The 26,798-nt window shown below is 43.0% G+C and overlaps 1 protein-coding gene across 2 annotated transcripts in view; it reads left to right on the top strand.

Moving 5' to 3' along the window:
• LOC103729225 (E3 ubiquitin-protein ligase parkin-like) overlaps window positions 1-26,798 on the top strand; it is a 521,211-nt gene that overhangs the window by 410,500 nt on the left and 83,913 nt on the right. For both annotated transcript variants that reach the window (XM_029560679.1, XM_029560680.1), the window contains exon 3: window positions 20,955-21,195. In XM_029560679.1, coding sequence (XP_029416539.1) covers window positions 20,955-21,195 — 241 coding nt within the window. The remainder of the gene's footprint in view (window positions 1-20,954; window positions 21,196-26,798) is intronic.

Raw genomic sequence — 26,798 nt, forward strand, 5'->3', positions numbered from 1 at the left:
ATAAAGTAATAACTGAAAATCCCTCTCCTCCATCATTTAATCTCATTCTTGAGAGATTGACATTCTTGAGAGCACACACAGTCAATGTTATAACGCATACATGAAATCACATACGATATATGTTAACTGGGCTAATAACGCTCACATTGGCTGTTTATACTTAATCAGTACACTGGCAAATTTTCCATATCAGTACATCTGGAGTTATAACAAGTGTCTGTCAATGGACTGTGTACTTGACAGATATTAGTGACGTTAAGATTGTCTTCATTTTTAAAAACTGTTGTTCCTATAAATATCTGTGTACATGTTTTTGAGCACTTCAGCAAGAGTGTGTACATGTGTATCTGAGATATTGAAAACCTCTACCAAATACCTTTAAAGATGTGTCAGTTACATCCCACTGCCAGTGATCACAGGCTCGTGCTCGTGGGTATCTTCTAATTCAGATTACCATGACCGAGTCTTCCATTACTGCTCAGGCTTTGTGTTGCCCTGGGCCACTGTCTAGGAGGATGTTGGTACGTTACACCAATGACTCCTTCCACAGAAGCCCAGATACGTTTGACGTTTGAGATGGAAAACATCTTTGCTATTGAAATGGAAACTGCTTCTCTTTGTGTCCCCTACAGGAAGTAAGGCATCTTTCAGTTCTGCCTCGGCCATGTTTATTCTTGCGCTAAGCTCGTCCAAACATCATTTTAGACACCTGGGTATCTAAGTTGGCTTCAGGGCCTGTAAAGAGAGGAATTCTGGGGAATACGTTCAAGTTAGTGGTCTTATCAAAGAAATAGGAGTTTCTAGACCCAAATCCACTTGCAAGAGACTTTGGCTCTAATTCTTTGTTTGCCGTACTGACAGTCTATACCTGTACAATACGTTACTGACTTTCAATGATAAAGGTACCATTTTTCATCATGACCCCCTCTTAGGTCACTTTTTATTTATTTATTTTCAATTTTTTAGTTGAGCACAAATTTAGCTCCCCTCCCCGGTCCATGTCTCCCCCAATCCCAGCCCCCACCAGACCTCATGTATTCTGCCATACATGGTAAGTCCTATCCAGTCAAGCATTTGTACCAGATATTCCTCAGTGTAAATTCGTCCACTGGAGTATAGTTAGCCCATATAGACATGATATGTAAGCCATACTCACCCTCTCCCAGCAGCAATCAGTCTCCAAAATATCTCATTCTAGGGCCTGTCTGCCATCCATCTCTCTCCTCCCCTTTGGGCCTTTGTTTAATTGAGTTGGCATGGGTCCTGTGGTCTCCAATATATCTCAGTCTAGGGCCTGTCTGCCATCCATCTCTCTCCTCCCCTTTGGGCCTTTGTTTTAATTGAGTTGGCATGGGTACTGTGCTGGATGCCACCATTGCCACAAGTTCACATGTGCAAGCTTCCAGTGGCCTGAAAACCCTCTGCTTCCCTGTGTTCATGAACCAACCCTGGCTGTTACAACTTTCTGTCGCGTCTTCTGCAATGGTCCCTGAGGTTCAATATAGGAGCCTTGCCTAGGTATACACACTCTGCAGTTTCTTAGTCTTTAAAACTTGGCCAGTTGAGGACTACTGTGTACATTACACTCTGTTGTATAAGGAAGCTTTACTGGTGAGAGTTGAGGTCATGAGTTTTCTCTCTACCCCTTGTTCTGCTATGTTCCATGAGCCTTATTTGTAGAGGTTCAGCTGTAGATGTGTCACATAGTATGTGGCATCTCTCAGATGTATATGCTCTGTGTCTGATGAGACATGCAATTCTGCAGCAGCCTCCATCTGCTTCAAAAAGAAGCTTCTTTGATGAGAGGTACATGGTATGCTTGTCTATAAATATAAGGATTAATATGTAGCATATAGTAAGAAATTTCATTTGTCTAGAGATATGAAAGAGTTAGGATTTTCTCTGGGGTCTGTGTCCTCTCCGGCCATGTATATGAGTTTACAATGCCATCCATGAGTTCAGTCCCATCGAGGGAGCTTTAAGTCCAATTAGATAGCTACTGATTGCCCCCCCCCGCCAGATAACAGTGCCACTACTGCACCAATAGACATAGTTTGCCATGCTGGTTGTTATGGTTATTAGGCTTTAGGGATGGGTTGGACCATTGATTGTTTTTCTCATTGATTGCATTATGAGAGCCAAACCTCGGTTAGAAGACTTCCAGGTCAATTCCTGCTCCATTGCATTCCGAATTATGTCCTGTTTTCAGCAGTAGGGTCTTATCTACTAGTCCTGAGAGATAACCAAGAGTTTTGGCAATAGCCTGTGTTATTTTGGGAGTCTCCTGGACCACTCTTACCAACCACTCAGAGGGAGGTCTCTTCTGTCTGGCACTGTGGTCCTTGCTAACCAGCTCCCAGGTATACATATACAGTAATGTTCAGACACTATATGTGCATTTCTCATGGGGTTTTGAGGGCATCACATTTCCCTCTGGGTTTCCTAGCCCCTGAGGTAAAAGAACTTGCTACCCCTATCACTTGGACCCCACAAAATGAGGTATCTAGATAAAGCTGGATGCTTCCATAACAGAGAGCTGTTAGACTGAGCAAATAGTCCCTGGAGGCCATCCCTCAAACAGAGCTGACCTAAACCTGACCCAGTCTCTAGATCCAACTAAGAACTGTCAGGAAATCATAAGAATGGAGAAACTTATTAAAAATATATCACTCAACTACAATCAGCAACATTCACAATATCAAAAACTCTGCAAGAGGATGAATCCATTGTTCTTCCAAAATTAATTGCAAAGACAAAAAGAGAGATGGAAAGGGAACTTGTAAATTAAAAGTGACATAAGAGAAAATGTTCTGGAATTAATGGCGATGGCTATACAACCTTGTGAATATGCTTAAAACTCATGAACTGTGTACTTTGAAATGGATAGTTTCATGGTAGATGACCCACGTCTCAGTAAAAAATTATTAAAAAAGAGATATAAAGGGAATATACTCAAACCGCATCATGTATATACACACACAGACACACATACATATATGTACACACATCTATATATATACACACACATCTATATACACACATATACACACACATATATATATACACACACAGACACCTATACACACATATACACACATACATATATGTACACACATCTATATATATATACACACATATCTATATACACACACATATACACACACATATATATACACACACAGACACACCTGTATACACACACATATATACACACATACATATATGTACACACATCTATATATACACACACATCTATATACACACATATACACACATACATATATGTACACACATATATATACACACACATATACACACACATATATATACACACACAGACACACCTATATACACACACATATATACACACATACATATATGTACACACATCTATATATACACACACATCTATATACACACATATACACACATACATATATGTACACACATCTATATATATACACACACAGACACACTTATATACACACACACATACATATACATACACACATCTATATATATACACACATACATATGTGTACACACATCTATATATATACACACACAGACACACCTATATACACACACATATATACACACATACATATATGTACACACATCTATATATACACACACACACATCTATACACACACATATACACACACATATATATACACACACAGACACACCTATACACACACACATATACCACATACATATATGTATACACATCTATATATATACACACAGACACACCTATACACACACACATACACACATATATGTACACACATCTATATATACACAATCTATATACACACATATACACATATATATTCACACAGAGACACACACACATAAATATACACACAAATATATACATACACACATATCTATACATACATCTATATATACACAGACAGACACACACACACACATATATATATACATACACATACACACACATATATATATTTGAATTTAAATGGATTATAAAATAAAATTAAACCAAGAAAGAGAGACATAAAACACATTTCATACAATTACAAGATGTGAGACTTGTTTGGATCTTGATTCAAATAGATTTAGAAAAACAACTGCTTTTATGAGGAGGGGTATTGATGATATTAAAAACTTGTTCTATTTTAACGCCCTTATGGTATTCTAGTTATGTCTTGAAGATTCATATTTTTAGAAATATTCACTGATTGACTTCTTTTGTTGATAAGTAACATGATCTCTCAGTTTGCTTCAAAATAGAATAGGAAGAGGATAATGGTATGAATAGATGAGAAATTGTGTCTAAATCAACAGTGTTGGAAAGCCTGATGGGCAAGTATGTGAGTGTCATCCTGGTACTTAGGGATAAGCTTGGAAGTCTTCCTAATGAAAGGTGTTTCTGTAATTCATAAGCACATTGTAACACTTTAATTTCAAATCCAACAGCACTAAATTGTTTCTCACATCCCCTATCCTTCTGCCTCTGAGAAGCCTGGTTTCCAAAAATATCAGTGTTTTTCATTTTTTTCTGTCTTTTAACATATGTAAACACAGTTTCAGAATTCCGATACCCATACCACTACCAACAGCAAACTTAACAAAGGACAGAATTTCTTTCAGTTATTTTATTCATACAAAAGAGTATACATAAGACTATATTCAAATGTTATTTTAAACAATCTGACTTATGTATAGTTATCAGTTTATGGTTTTGAGGTGATCTAGTTCCAGTAGTATCAAGTGTTAACATTTACTTTCTTTTCATCCTTTTTATCTAGCTTTGATTGCATAAAAATTACATGGTTCAAACTTAAGCTATATCCTTATGCATATGTATAAGCATGAGTTCACGCCTCTCCTCCTCATTCCCTTTACCTTCCCAAAGAGAGTTATTTCAATTATTTGTTATTTTATGCGCTTTCTTTTCCTTTTGATAAATGGCTACACACTTCTATTTATAATTCCCTTTGCTGCTTACATTAAAGGTACTATGTGCCTCATCTTAACTTTCCTTTTATCAACAAAACTCTTAAGTTCAAGATGAACACATCCATATGTGCTTCTCTAGAAGCTACATTATCAATATATATTTGGAAAACATGTAGGTACATTTCTGACTTTCTGTAGCATGAGTGCAGTCTGTTTGCCCTTGAGGGTCACAAGCATATGGTGTAGTGGCTTTCTGTTAGTTCCTTGTTTTCCAGAGCTCTCTCCCCTCCTCACCTACCCGACACTGCTCTCCTTTCTAGAACTTTCCTAAATAATCTTTAGAGGTGGATCAGAGGTTAAGTGCACTGGCTGCAGAGGACCCAGGTTCGATTCCCAGCACGAGCTGTAACTCCAGTTCCAGGGGATCTGATGCTGTATTCTGATGTCCTCAGGCATTGCATGGTACAGATGCACTTACATACTTGCAGGCAACACACTTGCAGGCTGGAGAGATGGCTCAGAGGTTAAAAACACTGGCTGTTCTTGCAGAAGACCCAGGTTCGAATCCCAGCACCCACATGGCAGCTGACAACTGTCTGTAACTCCAGCTCCAGGGGATCCGACAGCCTCTTCTGACCTCCATGGGCATTGCATGACATGGGTGCACTTCCCTACATGCAGGCAATACGCGCATACACATAAAAATAATAAAATAAAATAAAGATAATAAATCAAAAAATAATCTTGCATGTTTATTTTCCCATTTGAACTTTAGAAGGAATTGATGGAAGGCAAGGACAAACCAATATTGCTTCTGTCAGGAGATGTGAAGGCAAAGGCACTAGGGGCCTTAATAACTATTTCTGCCTCCTTTCATTACCCACAGCATGGTGACTGTTTGTCCCATAAAAGATGCTAAACAACACTTGAATGAATACATCACATAGTAACATGTATTTACAAACATCTACTCTTAATTTATTCATACCTTTTCACATAAGAGGACCATTTCATAGTCTTTGAATGTGTAACAACCGATTAAATGCAGCAAATTATGAATACCATGTTCTGGCTGGAAAGTCAGCATGCATAGTTTGTGTGGAAGCAGGAAGAGGTCATCGACTTTCATTATGTTGATATTTATCCACATGGCATTTTTCTTCAGACTTTCACCTCCTGAGATGGACGTCTTCCAAGTCTTTCCAAGAGCTCCTTTGTCCTAGATTTCACCTCCAATGTGGGATCTTACAATTAATCAGTGTTTGAATTTGTTAATTCTGTTTACCAAATAATTCTTTCCTTTTGGATTTAGTGTATAACAAAAGACTCAATGTGCCAGATATTAAACCAGGAGAGAAACAGAGCAACTCTTTGATTCTTCACTTAAAACTTGTTTTCTATTGCTGGTCTTGCTTTGTGTTGTTCCAAACATTTTAAACACTTTCCAAGCTACTCAGTAAAGACAGGGCTTAGAAATATCGCATGCCTCTGGGCATATACAAGTCTTACTATTTGTATGCTAATCCAGAGCTCTGCCCTAAAAAGATATAATTGATGCCACTTTTGATATCAGTAGTAGGCAAATTCCTGACACAAACAACTGCCTATATATTCTTTTTGTGTTCACTACATAATATGTTTCTTTTATAGTCCTTAGAATCTATTAGAAAAGTTGACATGGCAGTTTAAAATCTTTTCCTGTCCACTTGTAGGGAGCTGTATCCTTCACAGCCTTTGGTGCTAATTGGTGTCACTGTATCACTGGGCATTTCTTAGATTGTGGTCCTGAGAATAGAGGATTCCTAGGTCCTGGGTTAGGGAGCTCATCTCATCCCTATTGCTCTAGGACTTGAGACATCTAGAGAGCCAAGTCCAACTACATCCCAGGCTCTAGGGTGCGTAGGTCCTGACTGCCTGGTATCTTTGTGTCTAGAATAGAAGACTCTGTATATATGAGTTCAAGGCAAGACAGAGAGGATTGGAATTGCTGCAGAATGCTAGTCCTGCTCAGGCCCTCTCACCCCTGGTTCTTAAACCTCCATGCATATTAATAGCACTAAAGGTCGTAGATGTCCAGGACCTACGTAGAGCAACTTTAATTCCTTAGGTATGGGATAGAAGGAAATCTGTTTTAGTTGGTATCTGGGGCAATGTTTAAGCCAAATTTTTATCTGAATAGAAGGCTGGTGTCTGTTTAGAAACTCCACGTTTGGCGTTGGCTGACTCAGCCTTCTTGAGCTCCACGTCACTCATACGCTGAGCATGATACTTGAAACCTGACTTGGAGAAAATATTAGGTGAGTGTCTTGGTCAATTTGTGCCACTACAACAAAACACCTGAGACTGGGAGTTCATAAGAAACAGAAATTTACCCTCATACTTCTTATGGCCGGGAGTCCGGGATCATGGCATAGAAGGTCAAGTGTTTGGTGATACTCCTGTGTTCCAGGATAATGATGTATCACTGCATCCTCTGATGAGGACCACTTGTGTCCTCACATGACAGAAGATACAGAGGGTGAACCTGCCTCCTGGCGCCCTCACGTAAGTCACTCACCCACTAAGACAGAGCTATTTCCAAAAGCTCCTTTGTGACCCAACTCCCAGGTGGTCTCTCCTCAGTCACTCCTTGAGTAGGGCAAGTAAGTGTGTTAGCAGCGATCACCCATGACCTGAAAGTGTTAAGTGGCCAGTGCCAGAACTCGGAACTCATTTGTAAGTTTTAAATGACATGCCATTCTGAGTTGTGGGATGAAGAATCATGCCACATCCCCTGGGACATGAGTCATCCCCAGGTGTAGAGTACCCATGCTATGTGCTGCCCTGGGACATGAGTCATCCCCAGGTGCAGAGTACCCACCTGTGTGCTGCCCTGGGACATGAGTCATCCCCAGGTGCAGAGTACCCACCTGTGTGCTGCCTGCCCATCTGACTCTTAGCAGCATCTTGGTAAGTGGTATCTTATTTGTGGTCTAAGGCACACAGTCTGCGGTTTTGAACATCACCCCTCTGGACTAAGGGGGTGACTACATCTGATATATCATGTGGGACTTTCGTTAGCTTCTCCTAGCAGGGCATTGGCCGCATGTTTGGGGGCACTGCTCTCTGTCCTCCTAATGAGGGTTTGCACATGTCTTCGATTGATCTGAACAAGAGAGTCGAGTGGGCCTCTTCTGAGATGGACCTTTACCCACCCCTAAAAACATCTATAGCAATAGAGGAAAATCAGTGATCAACTACTTAGGAAATTCATTGTGGACAATTTCAATTAAATAAATGGAAGATTATATTCTACTCAATGGCAATATTTACCAGCACTGTTGAGTAAAGCTGTAAAACCAACAGTCTACACTCAGACTCCCAGACATCTTCCTTACTCAACAAAGCTAACCTGCGGCCCTGAGAGCTGCGTTGTTCACACAGGTGCCGTCACTTCCGGGGATCTACCAGGTGGCCTGTGGCCTTTTCACATTATTTCTCCTGAATAAACTGCTACAGGAGAGAGTTAGTGGGAACCAGCATAGAAACGGAGGAACCAAAGACTTCATCCTGACCAGCTATCAGTGAGGGTCTAGGGCTTTGTCTGGAAATCCAGGCGTGGCCACCGTCCTTCCACCCTCTGCCGTCTGGAGGCAGCTGAGGCAGGCCTCTCGAGTGCATGGTAAGCACACGTGGGAAAGAGGAGCGCTGTTTCCTGTGTTATTTATCTGGAGGGAAAGAGCTGTTGCCCATGACATAGCATATCCAGACTATGAAGAGGAGCTGACATAGTAACAGCGGGTTGTATTTATTTCTGAAATTTGAACCTAAGGCTAAAAGCTTAAGGAATTTACAGCAAAAGACTGAAACTATTTATCTCTGTCAGTTGTTTAAAAAAAATTTCAAACATAAATGTCTGTCTGTGCTAGTTTCTTGCTTGCCTTCCGAGAGTCTTAGTAAACATTGCCTCCTCCTCCCACACACCCTGGAGCTGTGCAGAGACTCGAGCTCCACTCAGCATCCAAAGAGAATGGGAGACCCCAGATCTTCTGGGTGACTCTGAGGTGGTAGCACTTGGATCTTAGTAGGACACGGGCTTGACTAAGAAAGAGACTCCAAGAGAAATGGTTCCTAATTTATGGCTTCAATGTGGCCCCAAGGTCCTTCAATTGCAAACCTAATCTCTGATACAGCAGTGTTGTGGAGTTGGGATCTCAGGCATCAGCTGACATAGGGACTCTACTTTCAAACCTAGATTAACAACAGAAACGAAAGCTCCCCAGGCTGTGAGTTTTTGGGGCTGTGAGTTCCATGTCTTGCTCTGTCTTGCTCCTTTCTATCTGATATGAAACAGCACATCAAGAATTACCTCCTGGCTGCTGGACACTTGACCTTGGACATCCAGCCTCCAGAACTTTAGGAAATAAAACTATAAACTACCCCATCTCCAGCTTTGTGGTACAGCAATCAAGTGGATTAAGATACCCTGACTATTTTCTCACCTCTTATTAGAGGTATAAGTGTGTTTCTTCTTACAGCTTTATGCTGTGCATGTAACTGAATGAGAAGCTTCCCATGCTTTTAATTCTATGGGAGTTCCTGGTTTGGGTGCTTTGCGGGAGGGGTATCTTTTTCTATACTAGCAAATGTTTCAAAACTATCACTTTGGTTGTCCATGATTAGAACTAAGCATGTCCTCTATCACATAGCAGTTTACTTTTAAAACTTGAAGTAAAATGACTTAACTTTTTTTTCCAAATCAGTTACTAACGTATTGTGACCTTGAACAAATCAATTTATTTTCCTGAGAACTCTGGCGTGATAGCAGATCATTGGTGAGTGGCTTAAATAGCACTTGCTGCTCATAGAAGTTCATCTTGAGAAGCCCAAGATCCAGGCCAGGTGGAGATGGTGTCTACCTGGTTTGCAGAATATACTCACACAGGAGAGAGAGCAGGCTCTTATGACTTTTCCTACAAGGGCTCTAATCCATCCCTGAGAGCTTCACACTCTTACTCTGGCCACCCACAGACCCCGCTTCCTAACATGTGGCATTGGAGGTTAGATTTTAACATATGGATCTAGCAAGGATGTGAACCATTCATAACAAAGTCCTCACCATCTTCTGGTTCCCCTGCTGTCCAAACTGGCCATGGCTAGCCACCAAGCCTTTAACTCTTTAACAGGATACAAAGTATTTTTACCCTTAGCATCATCTTTTGTTGTGTTTTAGAAATTATCTTTTTCTTCTTTCTTCTATCACAAATGACATCTCTGTGGTAACATAGTTATTCTCTTTCAGTTTAAGAAAGCAGAACACAAAAGAGAGAGATGAGGTATGAAATGAGGCATCTGGGTAAGCATTTAAAGACACAGTGTAATATCATTAGGAAGAACAGGATATAAAGTGAATAATTCCGTTATTAGCCAGTGTCCTAGTTTGTTTCTCCATTGCTGTGACAAAACACTCTGACCAATACCAACTTGGGGAGGAAAGGGTTTATTCAGTTTACATCTCCCAGGTTGCAGTTCATCAGGGAGTCCAAAGCAGGAACCATCAGGGCAGGAACCCATCAGGGCAGGAGGAACCTCGAAGCATGAGTTGGAGCACAGGCCATGGAGGAACACTGCTTACTGGCTTGCTCCCCTGGCCCCTGCTCAGCCTGCTTTCTTATGCAACACAGGCCTACCTGCCCAGGGGTGGCACCACCCACAGTGGGCTGGGCCCTCCCACATCACTCATCAAGAAGATGCCCCACAGACATGGCCACAGGCCAGTCCAATAGAGGCAATTCCCCAATTGAGGCTCCCTCAACCCAGGTGTGTCAAGTTGACACTAAAGCTATCCAACACAGCCAAGACACCAGCTTTTTTGTATTTTTAATTTTTTTCTAGGCAGGTTATGGTCTTACAGAATGTAACCCTGGCTGACCTTGAACTTCTGATCCTCCTGCTTCAGCTTTCCTAATGCTGGGATTGCAGTCAAACAGCACCATGCCCCATGATGTTCATCTGTGTGTGTGTGTGTGTGTGTGTGTGTATGTGTGCATACATTCATGAAGAAAGTATGTTTGCTGACCCCAGTAATTTTGTGAAATATATACAATGGCTTGAAAAATTAATTGAATACTGTTTTTTTAAAATCTACATATATTTTTGTTTATAAAAGTTACCACAACTAGCAATAAAATGACACATGGAGGAGTGACACTGGAGGACACGTTGGCTCAGCTACTTTGCTTTCTTCCTTGATTCATGCTCTTATTCTTTAAAAAAAACATACTGAATTCTCGTGTATTTCATACAAAACACCTTAATCATCTTTGTACCCCTCCCCCATCCACACCCTCCCACAGCCCTACTCACCAGATTTCATGCATTCTGTCATTTATGTTAAGGCCTATGGAGTCAAGTTAGTGAAACCAGATGTCCTTCGGTGCAAGTTCATCCACTGGGGTCTGGTCAGTCTATCTAGAGTCCCTCCCTTTAATAAGATCAGCTCTCCCTCCCCCAGGAGTAATCAGCTGCCAATAATTCTTCAGCTAAGATTGGGGCCCGATGCCCATTTCCCCAGTTCTATGCTGGGTTTTTGTCTGCTTGAGTTTGCATGGATCTTGTGCATGCTGACACCATTGCTGTAGGTTCTTATGAGCAAGGTCCCAGAAGCCTGTAAGACTTTGTTGCCATATGGTCATGCACCTCATCCCCGGCTCTTACAGTCTTTCTGTCCCCTCTTCCACAGTGGTCCCTGAGCCCTGGTGGGTGGAGTTTAATATAGGAGTCCTGTCCAAGGACCCACACTCAGCAGACTTATTCTCTATGCTTTGACCACTTCTGCTACCACACCTCCCAACCTTAATAGACTCATCCTTCTGGAACTGTAATCCCAAATAAACTTTTTTCTATAAGTTGCCTTGATTATGGTGTTTTATCACAGCACTAGAAAAGTAACTAATACAGAAGTTGGTATCAGAGAGTGGGCTATTGCTGTGAAGAACCTAGTTATGTTGGGGTTTTTTGTTGTTGTTTGGTTGGTTGGTTGGTTTAAGAATACAGAAGACTTTGGAAGTCTGGGCTTCCAAAGGGGTTGAATACTGTAAGCCAAGCTTAATGTGTCTAGTAGAAGCCCAGCTCAAGATGTTTCAGAGGGAGAGGGAAGCAAGGACCTAAACAACTGGGTTAGAAGCCATTCCTGTGATATTTTGGTCAAGAACCTAGCTGCCTTTGCCATGTCCTAAGAACTTCTCTAAGGCTAAATCAAAAAGCAATGGACTAGGCAGAAGCAGGCAGATCTGTGTGAGATCAAGGCCAGCCTGGTCTACATGGTGAGTCCGGGCTTGGTGGGGCTGTAGGAAGACCCATCCCAAAAAGACCAAAAGAAAAAAGTCATGGGCTAATTTCTGTGATGGAGCAAATTTCAAGACAGTCTAACACTGAATCTATGACTTGGTTATGACTGATAAATATTATGCATACCTACAATAAAAACAGAGCAAGTGGGGAAAGGGATGCACAGAAAGAGTTACACCATGTATAGTTTGGAGAAGAACAAGCACTAGGAAGCTTAATGTTGTAGCCAGGACTCTGATGGAAGAGAGACTGTCATTGTTAAGATTGGAACCATTGGGAGAGGCCTCCTGATCTACACTGGAAAAGTAAGAGCACCCTCAGGGTAAGACCCCACTCATCAAAGCTTCCTCCTTGTGAAAAGAGAAGGCATAAGGGGTTTTCTGCTCCCAGAAAGCCACAACATACAAAAGCTTCTGGCAATGTGGATGAAGGGGGCCAAGGCCCATCCCAAGCTGCCAGCTGAACTTGGCAACATTGTCTGCATAGTTCTGGCTTTAGAGGTGGGAAAGATGCAAGAGTGTGTGTGGAGGTGGTGGTGGGGGGTGTCATTGAGTCTTCCTCCACAGTATCAGAGAGCTGCTGAGGCCAGGCAGCATATAGCAGGGCCTAAGAGAGATGTAAGTCAGAGGGGCTGAGCCATCTAAGCTCTTAGGAACTAAAATTTCAAACTTTAGGCGTGGAGCTACAGATTTAGTGTCCATCTCAGTGGGTTTGGGTCCTGCTTTGGTCCAGTATCCCTCACTATGTCTCTACTCCCCCTTTGGAATGGGAATGTGTGTTCTGTGCCATTGTGTGTTGGAAGTAGGTGTTTTGCTTTTTGATTTTACAGGGCATTATAGTTAAGAGATTGCCTTGAGTCTCAGGAGAGAGTTTGAACTGTGGACTTTTGAAGTGTTGAGACTATGGGGACTTTTTAAAGTTGGATTAAATGCCTTTTGTATTATGATATGACCATAGCCTGTGGGGGCCAGGCATTGGAATGTGGTGGTTTGAATAAGAAATGCCCCTCATGGGCTCCGAGGTATTTGAATTCTTGGCCCCAGTTGGTGGCATTGTTTGTGGAGGTTCAGGTTTCCTCCGTTGTTTCTGGACAAAACAGGTTATTAGGACCCAGCGTTTAGAACTCACAGCCTTTCCCCGCTTGGTGTTTGCTCTCTCTGTTTCCTGCACGTGCTTGAAGATGCAAACTCTCAGCTTTCTGCTCTGGCTGCTTCCTGCCACGCCTCCCTGCCATGATGGACTCTGATCCCTCTAGAACCATATGCAAAACAAACTCTTCCTTCTGTAAGTTGCCTTGGTAGTGGTGATTCACCCCAGCAGCAGGAAAGTAAAAGTAGCTGATATGAACTTTGGGTTTGATTATCACTGTTCTTTGCATTTGGGAAAGGGTGAACATGGCTAAGTGAAATCCCAAACATCCTATGTTCAAACAGCACTCCCTTCTCACGTATGTCATTTACTGCTGCAGCTTACGTGTGACAAAATCAATGTGTCATTTCCTCCTCCACCCCCGTTGAGCTCCTCTGGTGCAGGTCCTAATGAGCAACAAATGGTCCCAGGCCTGTCACTGGAGGGACAGGGGATGACAAGGCTCAGACCTCCTCTAATTAGTGTGGGGCTAATGGACCTTTCCCAGTAATTGTGTTGCCCTGCCTGTGGTGACCAGAGAGGGGCCTTTCAATATCTCTATGTAGTGTAATTTCTTTGATTATAATGAAAACCAGTCATGAGAAACAGGAAATAATTCAAAGTATAAATCACAAAGAATCCATTTTTCACGTCTCCTTTTTTTTTTTTTTAAAAAAAAGGATAAGGTTGAAAGAATTTTTCTTTTTTTAGTTTCATCCAATTAATATAAATTGGCATTTAGTGTTCATTGCAAACTATGGAAGGGATCTGGAGTTCAAGACCACAAAGTCAGTGGGAACAATTCCTTTGTGGTTTTTCTGCCTGGCTCTGAATGTCTCTAGACTCATGTTTTCTCTACACAGATATCAATCAAAATTGTTCTTATCTGTTTAAAAATTATCTGTTTAAAAATCTGTTTAGCTTCCTAAATAATTACCATTTTATCTTTCTTTGGCATGGAAAATACATTATTAAAACTGATAGATTTACAAAAACATCTGTTAGAAATTATTTCTGGAAAAAATCAAAAAAGGAGTAATCATGCTGAATTCTCTTTTCAGTAGAAAAAAGATTTTGTTTCAGAAATCTCCTTGATGGCCAAATAATTCTTAAAATTAAAATGTGAAGATATTATAGACTATGAAATTACCAGATAAATCTTTTTATCTGCTGGCTCTTGACTGATCATATTGCTTTTCTAGAAAAAAAAAGTGCAGTTAAAAATTCAAATAAAAGTCAGAGACTGTCTGACTTTAAAAGGTCAAATGTCTACAGTAGACAGTATGATATCCTTCCACTAAAATACACCAAAGAACTTTGCATGAGATAGAGTTTAGCAGACTCACGGGGAACTAAATGAGTCACACCTAAGAGCCTGAAGATAACCTGTTTGAAATCGCAGATCATAGAAATCAGCCCAGAAAGAAAGAACCACAGAGTCCAGGCTGTTGAGCCAGTGTCTGTCTAAGGTAGTTCATCCGCTCAGGAAGCAGTGGGGTGTGGAGTCTAGACTGACATGTCTGGGGACATGCTGGACAGAAAGACAGAAAATGGAGGGCATATACCGGGCTCTTTTATTTCCTAGTCATGTGTTGCAGAGCCTAGACAAGTCACCAAAGCCATCTGAAGTGTAGCCTTACCTCTGAGACAGCTGTGGGGATAGTTGTGTGCTTTACAGGATCATTAGGTCACTCAGCCAACAGTGTGTATCATGACCAGGTTCTGACTGCAGTTTCTGCAGACAGTGTTAGAAATACGATCATGGAGAGATGGCTCAACAATAAAGACTGAGGACCTAAGTTTGGATCCCAACACCTGCACAGTGAATTGGACATGGTTAGTAAACTCCAGCACTGTGGAGGATGGAAACAGGAGGCTCACTGGGGCTTGCTGGCTTCCTGTGGAGCTGAAAAGTAAAGGGAAGTTCCAGGCCAGAGAGAAACCCTACATCAAAGGAATGAGGTGGACCGTGATAATAGAGGACACCTGGCACCTCCTCTGGCTTCCACTCACACACAGAGGTACATGCACATATGCAAACCATGGGGGGGTGGGATTGTAACTAAAGAAACAGAAAGCTAAAGAAACAGAAAGGTACCATGACTTTTCCTGAAGATGGAACTGTCTGGTGACATTTACACAGAAACGCAGTGTGCTATGGGTAAGGCTCACAAGCGTGGAGGTCTGGCTGGGGAATTCCTTCAAAACAGTTATAGCCCATACCCACCTTCATGGCCTCAGCTTGTTCCAGCCCTCTTACCCCATTCTCTGTGAGTGTGTACAAGTACATACATCCACATGTGTGTACACGTGTGTGGAAGTGAAAGAACAACCTTGGGTGTCATTCCTCGGGCAATTTCCATGTTTTCTTTGAGACACGGTCTCTTGGCCTGGAGTTCATCAAGTGAGCTGGCTTGTCTGGTCAGGGTGCCCCAGGGATCAGCCTGCTTCTGCCTGCCCAACACTGGGATTACAAAGGTGTGCCAGCATGCCTGGCTGCTTACATAGGTTCCAGGGTTTGAATTCCAGTCCTTGGGCCTGTCAGGCAAATGCTTTACCAGTGGAGCTGTCTCCCAGCCCTCACGTCCCTGCTCTGAGTCCTCTGAAACTGACCCCGGCTCTTCCATCTTCTTTCACTTTGCTTCAAATCAGGTGGAATTAAATTTCCTTTGATTTGTGCTCCATTGTCCCTGCCGGGAACTGTCTTTTCTAGAGTTTTACACACAAGGCATTGGCCTCTTTCACTCGACCCTTTTAACTGGCACTGGATCCCCTGCAGTTTTGGGGCCGGCTTTCACCACAGACCACTGTAGACTGGCCTTCTGCCCTCCTCTGCCATCCTTGTCTCTCTCCTTCCCACACACTCAGAGCTGAGAGAAGCTGTGGGTGTCTCTGCTTCACAGTGAAGAGGTGGGTGGCCCTGGGCCCATTTCCTAACTTACCTGTGGCTCCCTCATCTTCTGTGTGTGCAGTGGAAATGGAATTACCATGGCAGCCACAATAAATGACATGCAAATAACTTCATAGGTCCTGGGCACAGTTCTCATGTGTTTCAAACTAACTCGTTAATGATGTCGTCTTAGACTGTGTGGCTGCACAAATGCCTTAGACTGGAAAGTTCACAGTGAACAGCTATTTATGTCTGGCCGTTCGAAAGTTTGGGACTATCAGGCTCTAGATGCCCCATGGACGTCTGAGGGGCACCTTGGCTGCATCCTCACTTGTCACAGGAACAGAAGGGCAGAAAAGATGCACACTCACCTGTCTGCTCCCTAAGGGCCTACTGGGGAGGCTCCGTCCGATGCCTTGGTCAGTTCCTCAGTCTCCCCTCCTCCTCTTCAGGCTATCACATTGGCAGTTGATTCTCAGCATTTGAATTTGAGGTACATTCAAACCGGGGCAATCACTTTGGTTCCCATGCAGAGTGTGGATACTGTGTTAGGATGTGATGTCTTCTAGCATCTCATTATGAACTGTTTAGTAATGATTTACACACCTCTGCATTGAGTGTTTGGTAAACATTCTGATAACTTTTCATTTCCCAGTAACTTTTCTTATGAGAGAAAATATTTCTCCAAGGTTTAAAACTTCAAGAACATTTTTGAAAACTTCTCGTTTCTAAAATTTTTCTTATTTTCAAAATCCTAATTAGATTACCAAACTCTGAAATATTTGGATCCCAGATACATGCCTTCAAAGGGAATTATTTTTATATTAAAAAGCATATATATAATATAAACCAAGCAGTAGATGACAGTTATTAATTGTCTGGAGTAATTCGCACAGGTACGTTATTCAGGCTGAGATGGTCCTCTACTGAAGGCCTTGTCAGAGAGAGCTGGGAACATCTTGTGAACTACATATTATTTGGGCTTTGGAGTGATCACACAGCTGAACTTAATCCAAATTATTGAATTATTGTCCATGGGGTTAGTTATTAACGTGGCTTTGCACTGGGCCGGTGTGATATGTACCATCTGGCATGATCTCTTCTGAGATTAGCAGTGCTTTCTGTGAGAGAGTTAAAGAATTAAGCAATTAAAAAGCCCCAAACCATGGGTGGAGACATGGAAATATGTTCTATAAATGGCACTGTAAATACTGAAATCTGCTCGGGGTCCTTCTGTTCCCCTTTGCAGTGATTCTCTGAGTATTTGGAAAACCTGGATTTGAGAGGAGAGGATAACTCAGCTCTTGGGTGTCTTCCACACTTACCTCTGACAGTGTGTTCGGGCTCCTCTTGGGCTCCCTGGAATATGAACAGAGGGGAAGTTTTGCGTTAATTTATAAATTACAGAAAGCTGAGTTTTTGCCAGAATTTCCACATCCATAGCATCTGCGTTTTCTGTTCGTTTTCAGTAGGATGGTGAGTGGCACAGAGCAATAGGTTCTGAGGCTGTGTTGCTGCTCACGTGATGATGGTGACAGCACTGGGTACACAGTGCCTTCCATTTCTCCATATCTTTGCAGCAGTCTTTGAAGTTGATAATGTCATCATCAGCATGGAAGCCAATCCATAGGGAGGACGACTGCTCACTGCCCCTCCAGCCAAACAAGCTGCAAGCACATGGCGTTTGGTCGGCTTTGTCCACACAGGTCTTCTTGTGGTGTTCTTCCCGCCACACCCATGAGGCCCCGTAGGCAGGGAGCTGAGGCTACTGACATCCACCCATTCACTCTTTTTCACCTCAGTCATGCTTTTTATCATATTTTTATGCTTTTTTTCACTTCACAAGTGCATTGTGCATATCTGTCAGATTCAAAGTGCTGTGTGAGGCATCTGATAAATGTACATGGAAGTATGACCTGGTTACTACCCTAAAAAATTTCCAGATTAACTTGGAGTACACACACACACACACACAGGCACACACGCACACACATGCACATACATGTACACAGGCATGCACATACATAGGCACACACACAGGCACACACACGCACACACACACTCATACACACAGGTAGTACATACTGTCCAATCTGTAAACACTGCACACACACAGGCACACACGCACACACATGCACATACATGTGCACAGGCATGCACATGCACATGAATAGACACACGGGCACACACGCACGCACACACACTCATACACACAGGTAGTACATACTGTCCAATCTGTAAACACTGTAATAGGTAGACCTTGGCAGACAAAGGCTTTTGGGAATCAAAGGAGAAAGGCACCCCTTTTTTTTCTAAGAGGGTCATGGAGCACGTCTGTCCTGAACACAGAAGGCAGCATCCCACCTGCCTGAGTTCCTGAGTCTCTTTGAGAAGGAAGGCAGCGTGGAGTACGGCCTGCTCTGAAGTGCTCCTCTGTTCTCAGCTCCTTCTCGTTGCAAGGCCCCACCCTCACATGCCTGCCCTTCGGGGTGCTCAGGTCTCGCGCTCTTTGGTGTTAGAACTCTGCAATAGGCTGTGAGGATCCTGCCTGCTGCCTAAATGCCAAGGCTGCCACGTGAAGTGATGGCAGATCCTCTGCTTTGTGGGAAGAGACATAGGGCCACTGGGCACAGGTCTGTCCGCACATGTTTTCACACCAGCAGGAGCCTGTGGCCTAGGCTAGCTCCATCCGAGTGAGTCTTTGATTCTGTGGCTGGGCTCAGGGCTTCATGTGTGACGTTCCAAAACCCACTCTGAAGGGGTGAAGTGCTTAGGGATATTCTTTCTGCAGGACCTTAGCACCAGGGTAAAGCTATTTTCTAGCATATCTGCTAATATCACATTGTCCAAAGCCATCACAGGGCTGAGCACACGCTACATGTGATAGGAGAGGAGAAAGGAGTGTGGTGTGCACCTATAGATGAGCCACTGTAAATGCTCGTGGAGATTGGTCTCCTTTACTCCTTGAACAATGAAGAGCTTGTAAAGAGCATTAAAATTATTACGTGACAGAGCTCTGGAAGGAGCAAAGTATCAGCACATCTACAGAAGAGGGTGACGCTGGACTTTACTTAGTGGGGAGTCAGACACGTCGGCTTATGTAGCACACAGCAAAGATTCTGTTCCAAAGATTGGAACAGGCAGAAACCAGACATATAGGGGATAATTAATCATTAAACCATGGTGGTTGGTAATGAACTTCCTACAATAGGGAGGTGGGAAGGGGTATATGAAGGAGATGGAGATGTGAAGCTGTTTCTGGTACCTACTCAGTCCCTCTGGCCACCCTGCTGGATGTACCAAGGTGGGAGGAGGAGCCTGAGGCAGGAACTAAGCCTGTTCAATTCCAGAGAAGGCTAACCAGCACCTTAGGTGGGAGGAGGGGCCTTGAGGTGCTGTGGAGTCTGGCAGTGGTGCTTTGATAGAAGTAAGGAAGTCAGATAGGGGAGGGCTTGGGGACAGAGGATGATGGCAAACATGGCGTACAATGACTCTTGATGAATAGGGATCATGCTGGGGAGACCCTGGACTGGGAACAGAGCAAGCCTGTCAGTGTAAGAGAAGCCCAGGGCAGGAGGATGGCAACAAGTTGGAATGCTCACATCCTGGAGACCTCCTGCCTGGAGGAGACAGACACCAGCCTGTCTCCTGTGTGCTTGACTGTGGGTGCAGCTGAATGGCAGAGGTCACCGCTTTGGAAGAACTTTGACAGTGACAGTCAGAAGAGAGCTTGAGGGAGTCTAGAAGGGCAAAGACTACATTGTGTGTCAGGAAGCTGTGCTGCGTGTGGCATCTGTGGACCATTCCTTCCATGACAGAGGAGGGTAAGAAGCATGTGAATGCAGAGATGCAGGCACTGAGGACGGAGTCTGGTCCTAGTTCCAGTAGAGAGGCAGAACCATGCTGTTTCTATCTAGTACTTATTCTGAACTGGGTCTTTCCCTAGCAAATCTCTGACTCTTAATTTTTATTTTTCTAGATTTTAGAGGCTCCTGTCTATAAACACCAAGATAGGAGTACAGAGCATTTTTGTAAATGTTTCCTGATTTTAATCACAAGGATGGCAGAAGGGTAAATGAACCCTACCCTGGCTTTCTCAAGGACGTAGCAGTATACTTTCTAGTGACAGAGGACGGTGAGAAGGGACCGCTACCCTTCACAAGCACAGTTATTAGGATTCTGTAGAGAAATGCCTTGTAACTGATAATACCTTTCAGTGCTTTATAAAACAGAAATGGCTGCCAGCGTTTAAATCAGGTAATTATAAGGACAAAGCACTTAGGAGGTGAATCAGTCTTAAATCTGTATTACTTGCTTGGCACTTACGTCCTTATGAATGCATCAGGGTGTTTTTCCTACTGGGTTTCATAATCTTTCGATGTTTACATAGTTTTCTGTTGCTGTGCTCCACTTGGCCTCAAACGTCCATTTCTGGCCCCAGTTCCATGCTGCCTGTCTATCATGTGTAGCGCGTAAGTTCTGGGGCCTCACGGGCAGAATAAGTGTGCCTACATCAATCAACTGCACACCCCAATGCCCACCCACTCCCACATGCAGGAGTTGAACACAAATAGCCTTTTCTCTCTCTTGCACACTCTGGGACTGAGGAAGAGTTAACCTCCTGCCTAGCACTTCACGCTTGCCGTTTTCTTGTGTTTCTGCTCCGCTCCCACCTAGGGCTGTGACCTGGAACAGCAGAGCATCGTTCACATTGTGCAGAGACCGTGGAGGAAAGATCAGGAAACAAATGCCTCTGAAGGGGACAAAGCCCGAAACACCTTGGGGGGCTCTGCTCGGGAGCCCAAGAGTTTGACCCGAGTGGACCTCAGCAGCTACATCCTGCCAGCGGACTCGGTGGGGCTGGCGATTGTTCTGGACCCAGACAGTAGGACTGGTTCTGCCATAGCCAGCAATCCAGGTAAGCTCAGTGCCTCTGTCCAAAGTTCCTATGATGTTTTGTTTTTGTTTAATGACCTCGCCCCAGGGAGCGGCCTCACCTTCCTACATTTGATTCAGGATATTTTTGGGGCTGGAGTCTCTAGGTCATCACAAGAAGACTTTCTAAGGAGAGGACACAGTTGTAAAATGTGAGGGGATTACATGTAACGCTAAGTCCAATACCCGAAGAGGCTCCTTACATGTGGTGAGCATACGGGATGGTGAATATGATGCCTGGGTCACCATAGCATGTGTGATATTTCACTCTTTCTGGGGAGCTGGGAGTAGTGGGGACATGTGATAAGTGGCATTAGGGTTTGAGTATATGACTGAGGGGCACACATGTCCTTTTTACAGTATTATTTCCTTAAATGTATTTTGCTTGACTGTATTTTCAATAATACATCGAAACTTTAAAAAGTCAAAAATTAACTTGGCTTTGTGATGCATGCCCTTAATCTCAGCACTCAGGAGGCAGAGACAGGTGAATATCTGTGAGACTGAGACCAAATTGGCTTATATAGTGAGTTCCAGGCCAGCTGGGGCCTCAAGGAGACCCTGTCTCAAAATAACCAAAAGACCCCGAATAAACAAAAAATCCTGTCAAAAGGTGTTTTTCTCTGTCTTCCCATTCTCTGACCTGTCACAAGGCCGGTGTGACCCTGGTGCGAAGCGCCTCCTTTCTCCTCACGCTCCAGTTCCTCTCAAGTGCTTTTCCTTGATAAACGCAAATTTAGGTTATAATAGCAAAATACTCAATGACTTGTAATTTATTTATTTTAAAATTTATTTTTAACATTTTATTTTAATTTTATGTGTATGAGTGTATTGCCTGCATTTATGTAAGTGCACCCATGTTGTATGATGCCCACGGAGGACAGAAGAGGCCTTCGGATTTGCCTGGAACTGGAGTTACAGACAGTTGTTAGCTGCCATATGGGGGCTGGGAATTGAACCCGGGTCCTCTGCAAGACAGTCAGTGCTCTTAATCAATGAGCCATCTCTCCGGCACCTCAAGACTTGTAATTTATGAAGCATGAAAAGTATTCCTCATAGCTCTGGAGCCTGGAAGATCCCAGGCCAAGGTCCTGGCAGGTTGGGAGTTGGTGAGGATCTGGCTTCTGTTTGCAAGGGGGCACCTTGCTGGTACCTTCCATGGAGAAGATGAAGACTGTGTCCTCACTTGGCAGAGGGGTCACGAGGGCCAAGGAACCAAGTGTGTGGTTGTTGTTTCTTCAAAGAGCTGGCTCAAAATAGTCCTCATGCCAAAAAGACATATTTGGGGGCCACATACTCTAACTTCTTGCACATTCAAGGTGGAGTCTTCCCTTGTTTGACTTATAATAGTCATGAATTTGCTTAAATTTTTTTTTCAATGTACTTATTTTTATACAGAAGAATGCATGTGTGTAAGTGCACCCATGTTGTGCAGTGCCTGCAGAGGACAGAAGAGGCTGTCAGATGCCCTGGAATTGGAGTTATGGAAGGTTGTTAGCCTCCATGTGGGTACTGGGATTTGAACCCAGGTCCTCTGCAAGAACAGCCAGTGTTCTTAACTGCTGAGCCATCTCTTCAGTCCCATGAATTCTTTTTTATGACATTGGTCACACTCCTATGGTCCTGAGGGTCCCACATCTTAATATCACACTGGCAGAAAATTTCATCATGAATTTGGAGAGGCCACAGATAGTCAAACCAGAGCAGATATTTTTCCTTTTGTTACTTTGACAATATTAATGTATTTTTCTTAATCTTTTATTGTTCAATATAAATAGATTATGGCAGGCCAGGGTTATTTGGGGCCGCATGCAGAGAAAACACCTAATAACTGCCTTTACGCAGTAGAAGTTTATTCCTCTGCCCTTCATCTCATAGGCATAGACATGTAGACAGAACTGGACTAGCAAGAACTGGACTGTCCGGTGTCAGAGATACTGGGACCAGAAACACGGACACATAAAACAATAGGAAAATCCTCTTGTTAAAATTACTGAGTAAAATGTAATTACGTTTCAAGATCATGAATGTGCTTACTGTAAAAGGAGAAAGCACAGAAACAACAGAGTTCATAGCTGCCTTTAAACAGAATAGAAAGTCCCAGAATTCACATGTGTGAGCTCATCCTAATCATGACAAATAAAATGAATTCCATTCCATCAAGGAAAAAAAACCCCAGGAAAAGGAAGTCTTAAAATTAAACAAGAAGAGATGGACTAGATGAGAACGATGGTATGGGTGGCTCCCAACAGAAGTGACGGTGGGGCCGTGGCCAATGGTGGAGAGATGCGCCTTGGAACTTGCACCTCTGTGCTCAGCAATACGGCTGTGTACTGACAAGAGGAAATGACCCTCTGAACCAGCATTGAGATTATTTTCCCTCCATCCGCAAGCTAAGCTGAAGCATTTACTACATGGAAGAATGAGTCTAAAGCTAAACCAAGGAAACAGAATGCAGGGGACGGGACGATGCTTAGAAAATAGAACAAAACTAAGTGAGCATTGTCATAAGTTATAATGTCGATCTGTTCCATAGGTACAAAATAAAGATGGAACCAAATGAGTAGATAAAATACCATTTAGGAGAAAAACTACAATAAGAAATGAACATGGCAATATGTCTATGTACTGACCAATGAGCGGAAAATCAAGAAGCTAGTTTTATAACATGGCACTCTCCCTGAGGAGCCCAAATTTAACTCTCTTACAGTATTAAGTGTTGTTTACATATATTGATCAGTGCTTTTGTACCGGATGCTATGAATGCCAGTCTATCAAGACTCTGCAGAGCAGTTCTACAGCCTTACAGAAATTGAACAAGAGATGCATCTTCTTCAATACCTGCATACATGGTCCTAACAGTAATTTCCGAAACAGCAGTTTACTGAGAATAGAAACACAGCTGTCTCTATACAGTGGTATGCATAAATAATCAGTGTCTATTCTTGTAACAGATTTTGAAATGCGGGTGGTAGTTCCACAGTTGAAACAAGTGATCTGAATATACCTGCGTAAATTTTAATCAATCTCCAAATCACAATGTCAGATTTTTTAAAAAACTTGTGAATTGCAAAGGAATGTCCAGTAACATACCATTTATTTCAAAATTCAAGCATAAAGCCCAAACAGCTATATGCATTGTTCATAGATAGGGTGACCATATAATATTTCTTGTGCAAATTGAGTATGGTTGAGTTAAACATGGGATTAAAATTGTATATTCCTATTCCTTTGTGATGCTTATTGACCAAGTCACTTTATTTTGTTAATAGATCAATAAACTAATCCTATAATGTGATATTCAAAATTTCGTTCTAAAAATAAAAATACATTCACAGTTTCAGAGGAAAATTAAACCTTGTTCATATGTCCATATGAATAACATTAGCATAGTAACCGGCTGTGCACGCGTTCGTGTACTCTTCGGTTTCCTAGTGGAACCACATCTACCATCTGAACATGGAACTATGCACAGCTATCTTATCCCCTTCACTACTGGCAGGGTCAACTTCCTTGCCAGAACTCATGACTGTTTTCATTACCTGCCTTTCAACTGGAACATGAGATGTTCCAGATGGGGGTCGGGGGAGAGACAAAGACAGAAAGTAATGTTAAAAATCAAGAAAGGGGTTTAATCAGTGCAGCTGTACTGGCAAAACAGGGGAAAGGTGTCCTCAGCCCTGTGTGCAGGGTACTGACATGAGTGAGAGGTTTAAATGGAGGAAGAACTGGAGCAAGGGCAAGAGGCTTGCGTAGGTCTTGGTCACGCTGGGCTTGGCTGATTGTTGTCTTAAGTCTGGTTCTATGAGGTCCTGGAGAAATCCTTATCGTTTGAGGGGCAATTGTGTTCCCACCGTGATAGCTCCTGCTTACTTAGTGGGACAGGGCAGGGCAGGGCATATCAGGTCCCTTCATGGGTAACTGTTCTTACTCGGGGGGTAGTTTCATAATGGGATCATCTTCCTGAACAGCCCTGCTATTCCTGGAACCCTTGGTATCTGCAGGAGAGAACGGCTTGCTCCAAACAGGGCATGTGTTGATTGTGTGTTCCTGCAAGTCTTCAAATGATTGAGCTACAGTTGTATTGCCCCCTGCTTCAAAGGAGAAAGATTACCAGCTTTACGTGGGTGTTCATATGGCTACGTGCAGGGTTGAGCAAGAATCTGACCCAGCGTTTTAAGGGAGCAGAGAACACCGATGCAAAGTGAAGGAGAGATGTCAAACTTTCATCTGTCGCTTAGTTACCCACTGGGTATCCGCAGGCCCAGAGAAGAGTCAGTAGGCTTTCAGCAAGAGCTGTCCCAAAGTCCTTATTAGAGAAACTTCTTAAATCTGAGAATGTGCCTTTCGGGTATTTGTAGGCAAGAGAAGGTGTCTAATCAACAAGAGAGGTGATTGACATAATGGCCACTTACACTCTGTCCTATGGAAGCTGCCAGTGTCCCAGTGAAGTACTTGAAAAGAAGTGCTGTTTAAACACCCACATCTTTGCATGCCTGGTGTGCCCAGCACCTCCTGCACATGTGTCTGTAACAGAGCTTTCATCAGGAAGCTCCTCAAGGTCCCAGAGGCTCAGACAAGCCACATTAACAAGAACACTTACCTAGCACTGGCTATTTGCCCCAATGGTGTAACACTGACTCCGGCCCCAGAGCCACATGATCAGAAAAGTTTGTTTGGAAACAGCCTACAGACTTGATTTTACCCTTGAAAGTTCCTCCACACTCCCACATCTCTGGATGCATCTATAATTCCTCACAGCCTGAGCATCCCAGTCTGTATCTCTCTCAGTCCTGTAAACTGGTTCCATTGGGGTACCACCATCTCTTAGCTTAAGCCAAAAGTACTTACAATCTAGGTCATGTTGTGTTAAGGCTGATAAGACATCAAAGAACTCCAAGGAGCCATTTAAGTATTCCTGAGAACAGAGGTTCTCAGGCTCTGTTGTCAGAATCACCAGAGCCTTATGAAAGCACTGATTGCTGTGGTCAGCCCCAGATGGCTTGGGGCGGAGGCTGAGAAAGTTCCTGGTAATACCAGTATTTCAGGGCCCAGGAGCCATGCTGAATAACACTGCCCTAGACATTAAAAAATAGTGTTCTTCGAAATACAGTTAATGAATATAATATATTATTTTACAAACTTTTGTATGTGAACATTGAATGAGCTATTTCTGGGCTTGGAGTTCCTGTGTATGAATTATGTTTGCATGTTGTTTGTGTTTCTTGAATGAAGGGCCATCCATCACCTTCTGACAGGTAAGATAAAGCTACTGGGCCTAGAAAAAAAAAAAAAAAGGAATACCCTCTAACATTTACCATGTTAATTACTTGAACACACAGGCACTGACTCTGTACTCTGTGCCAGACATGGTCCCAGACCCTGGGATGTAGCACGAAATTGAAGCAGGAGAAAGTCTCCCCAGTGGAGCTCATTCTAGCTCTGGAGAAGATAAACCCCAAGACCAAACTGTAAGAGTGAAACCACTGAGGACAAGTCAGCCTTCGGGTTGCAACAGCAAGAGGTTTATTTAGTACACAGGTGCCTGTGGGCACAGAGTCTCCTCGGAGGACTTGCGCGCCCCCA

Source organism: Nannospalax galili, unplaced genomic scaffold (assembly GCF_000622305.1).
Source record: "Nannospalax galili isolate Female #2095 unplaced genomic scaffold, S.galili_v1.0 scaffold372, whole genome shotgun sequence".
Classification (NCBI taxonomy): Eukaryota; Metazoa; Chordata; class Mammalia; order Rodentia; family Spalacidae; genus Nannospalax; species Nannospalax galili.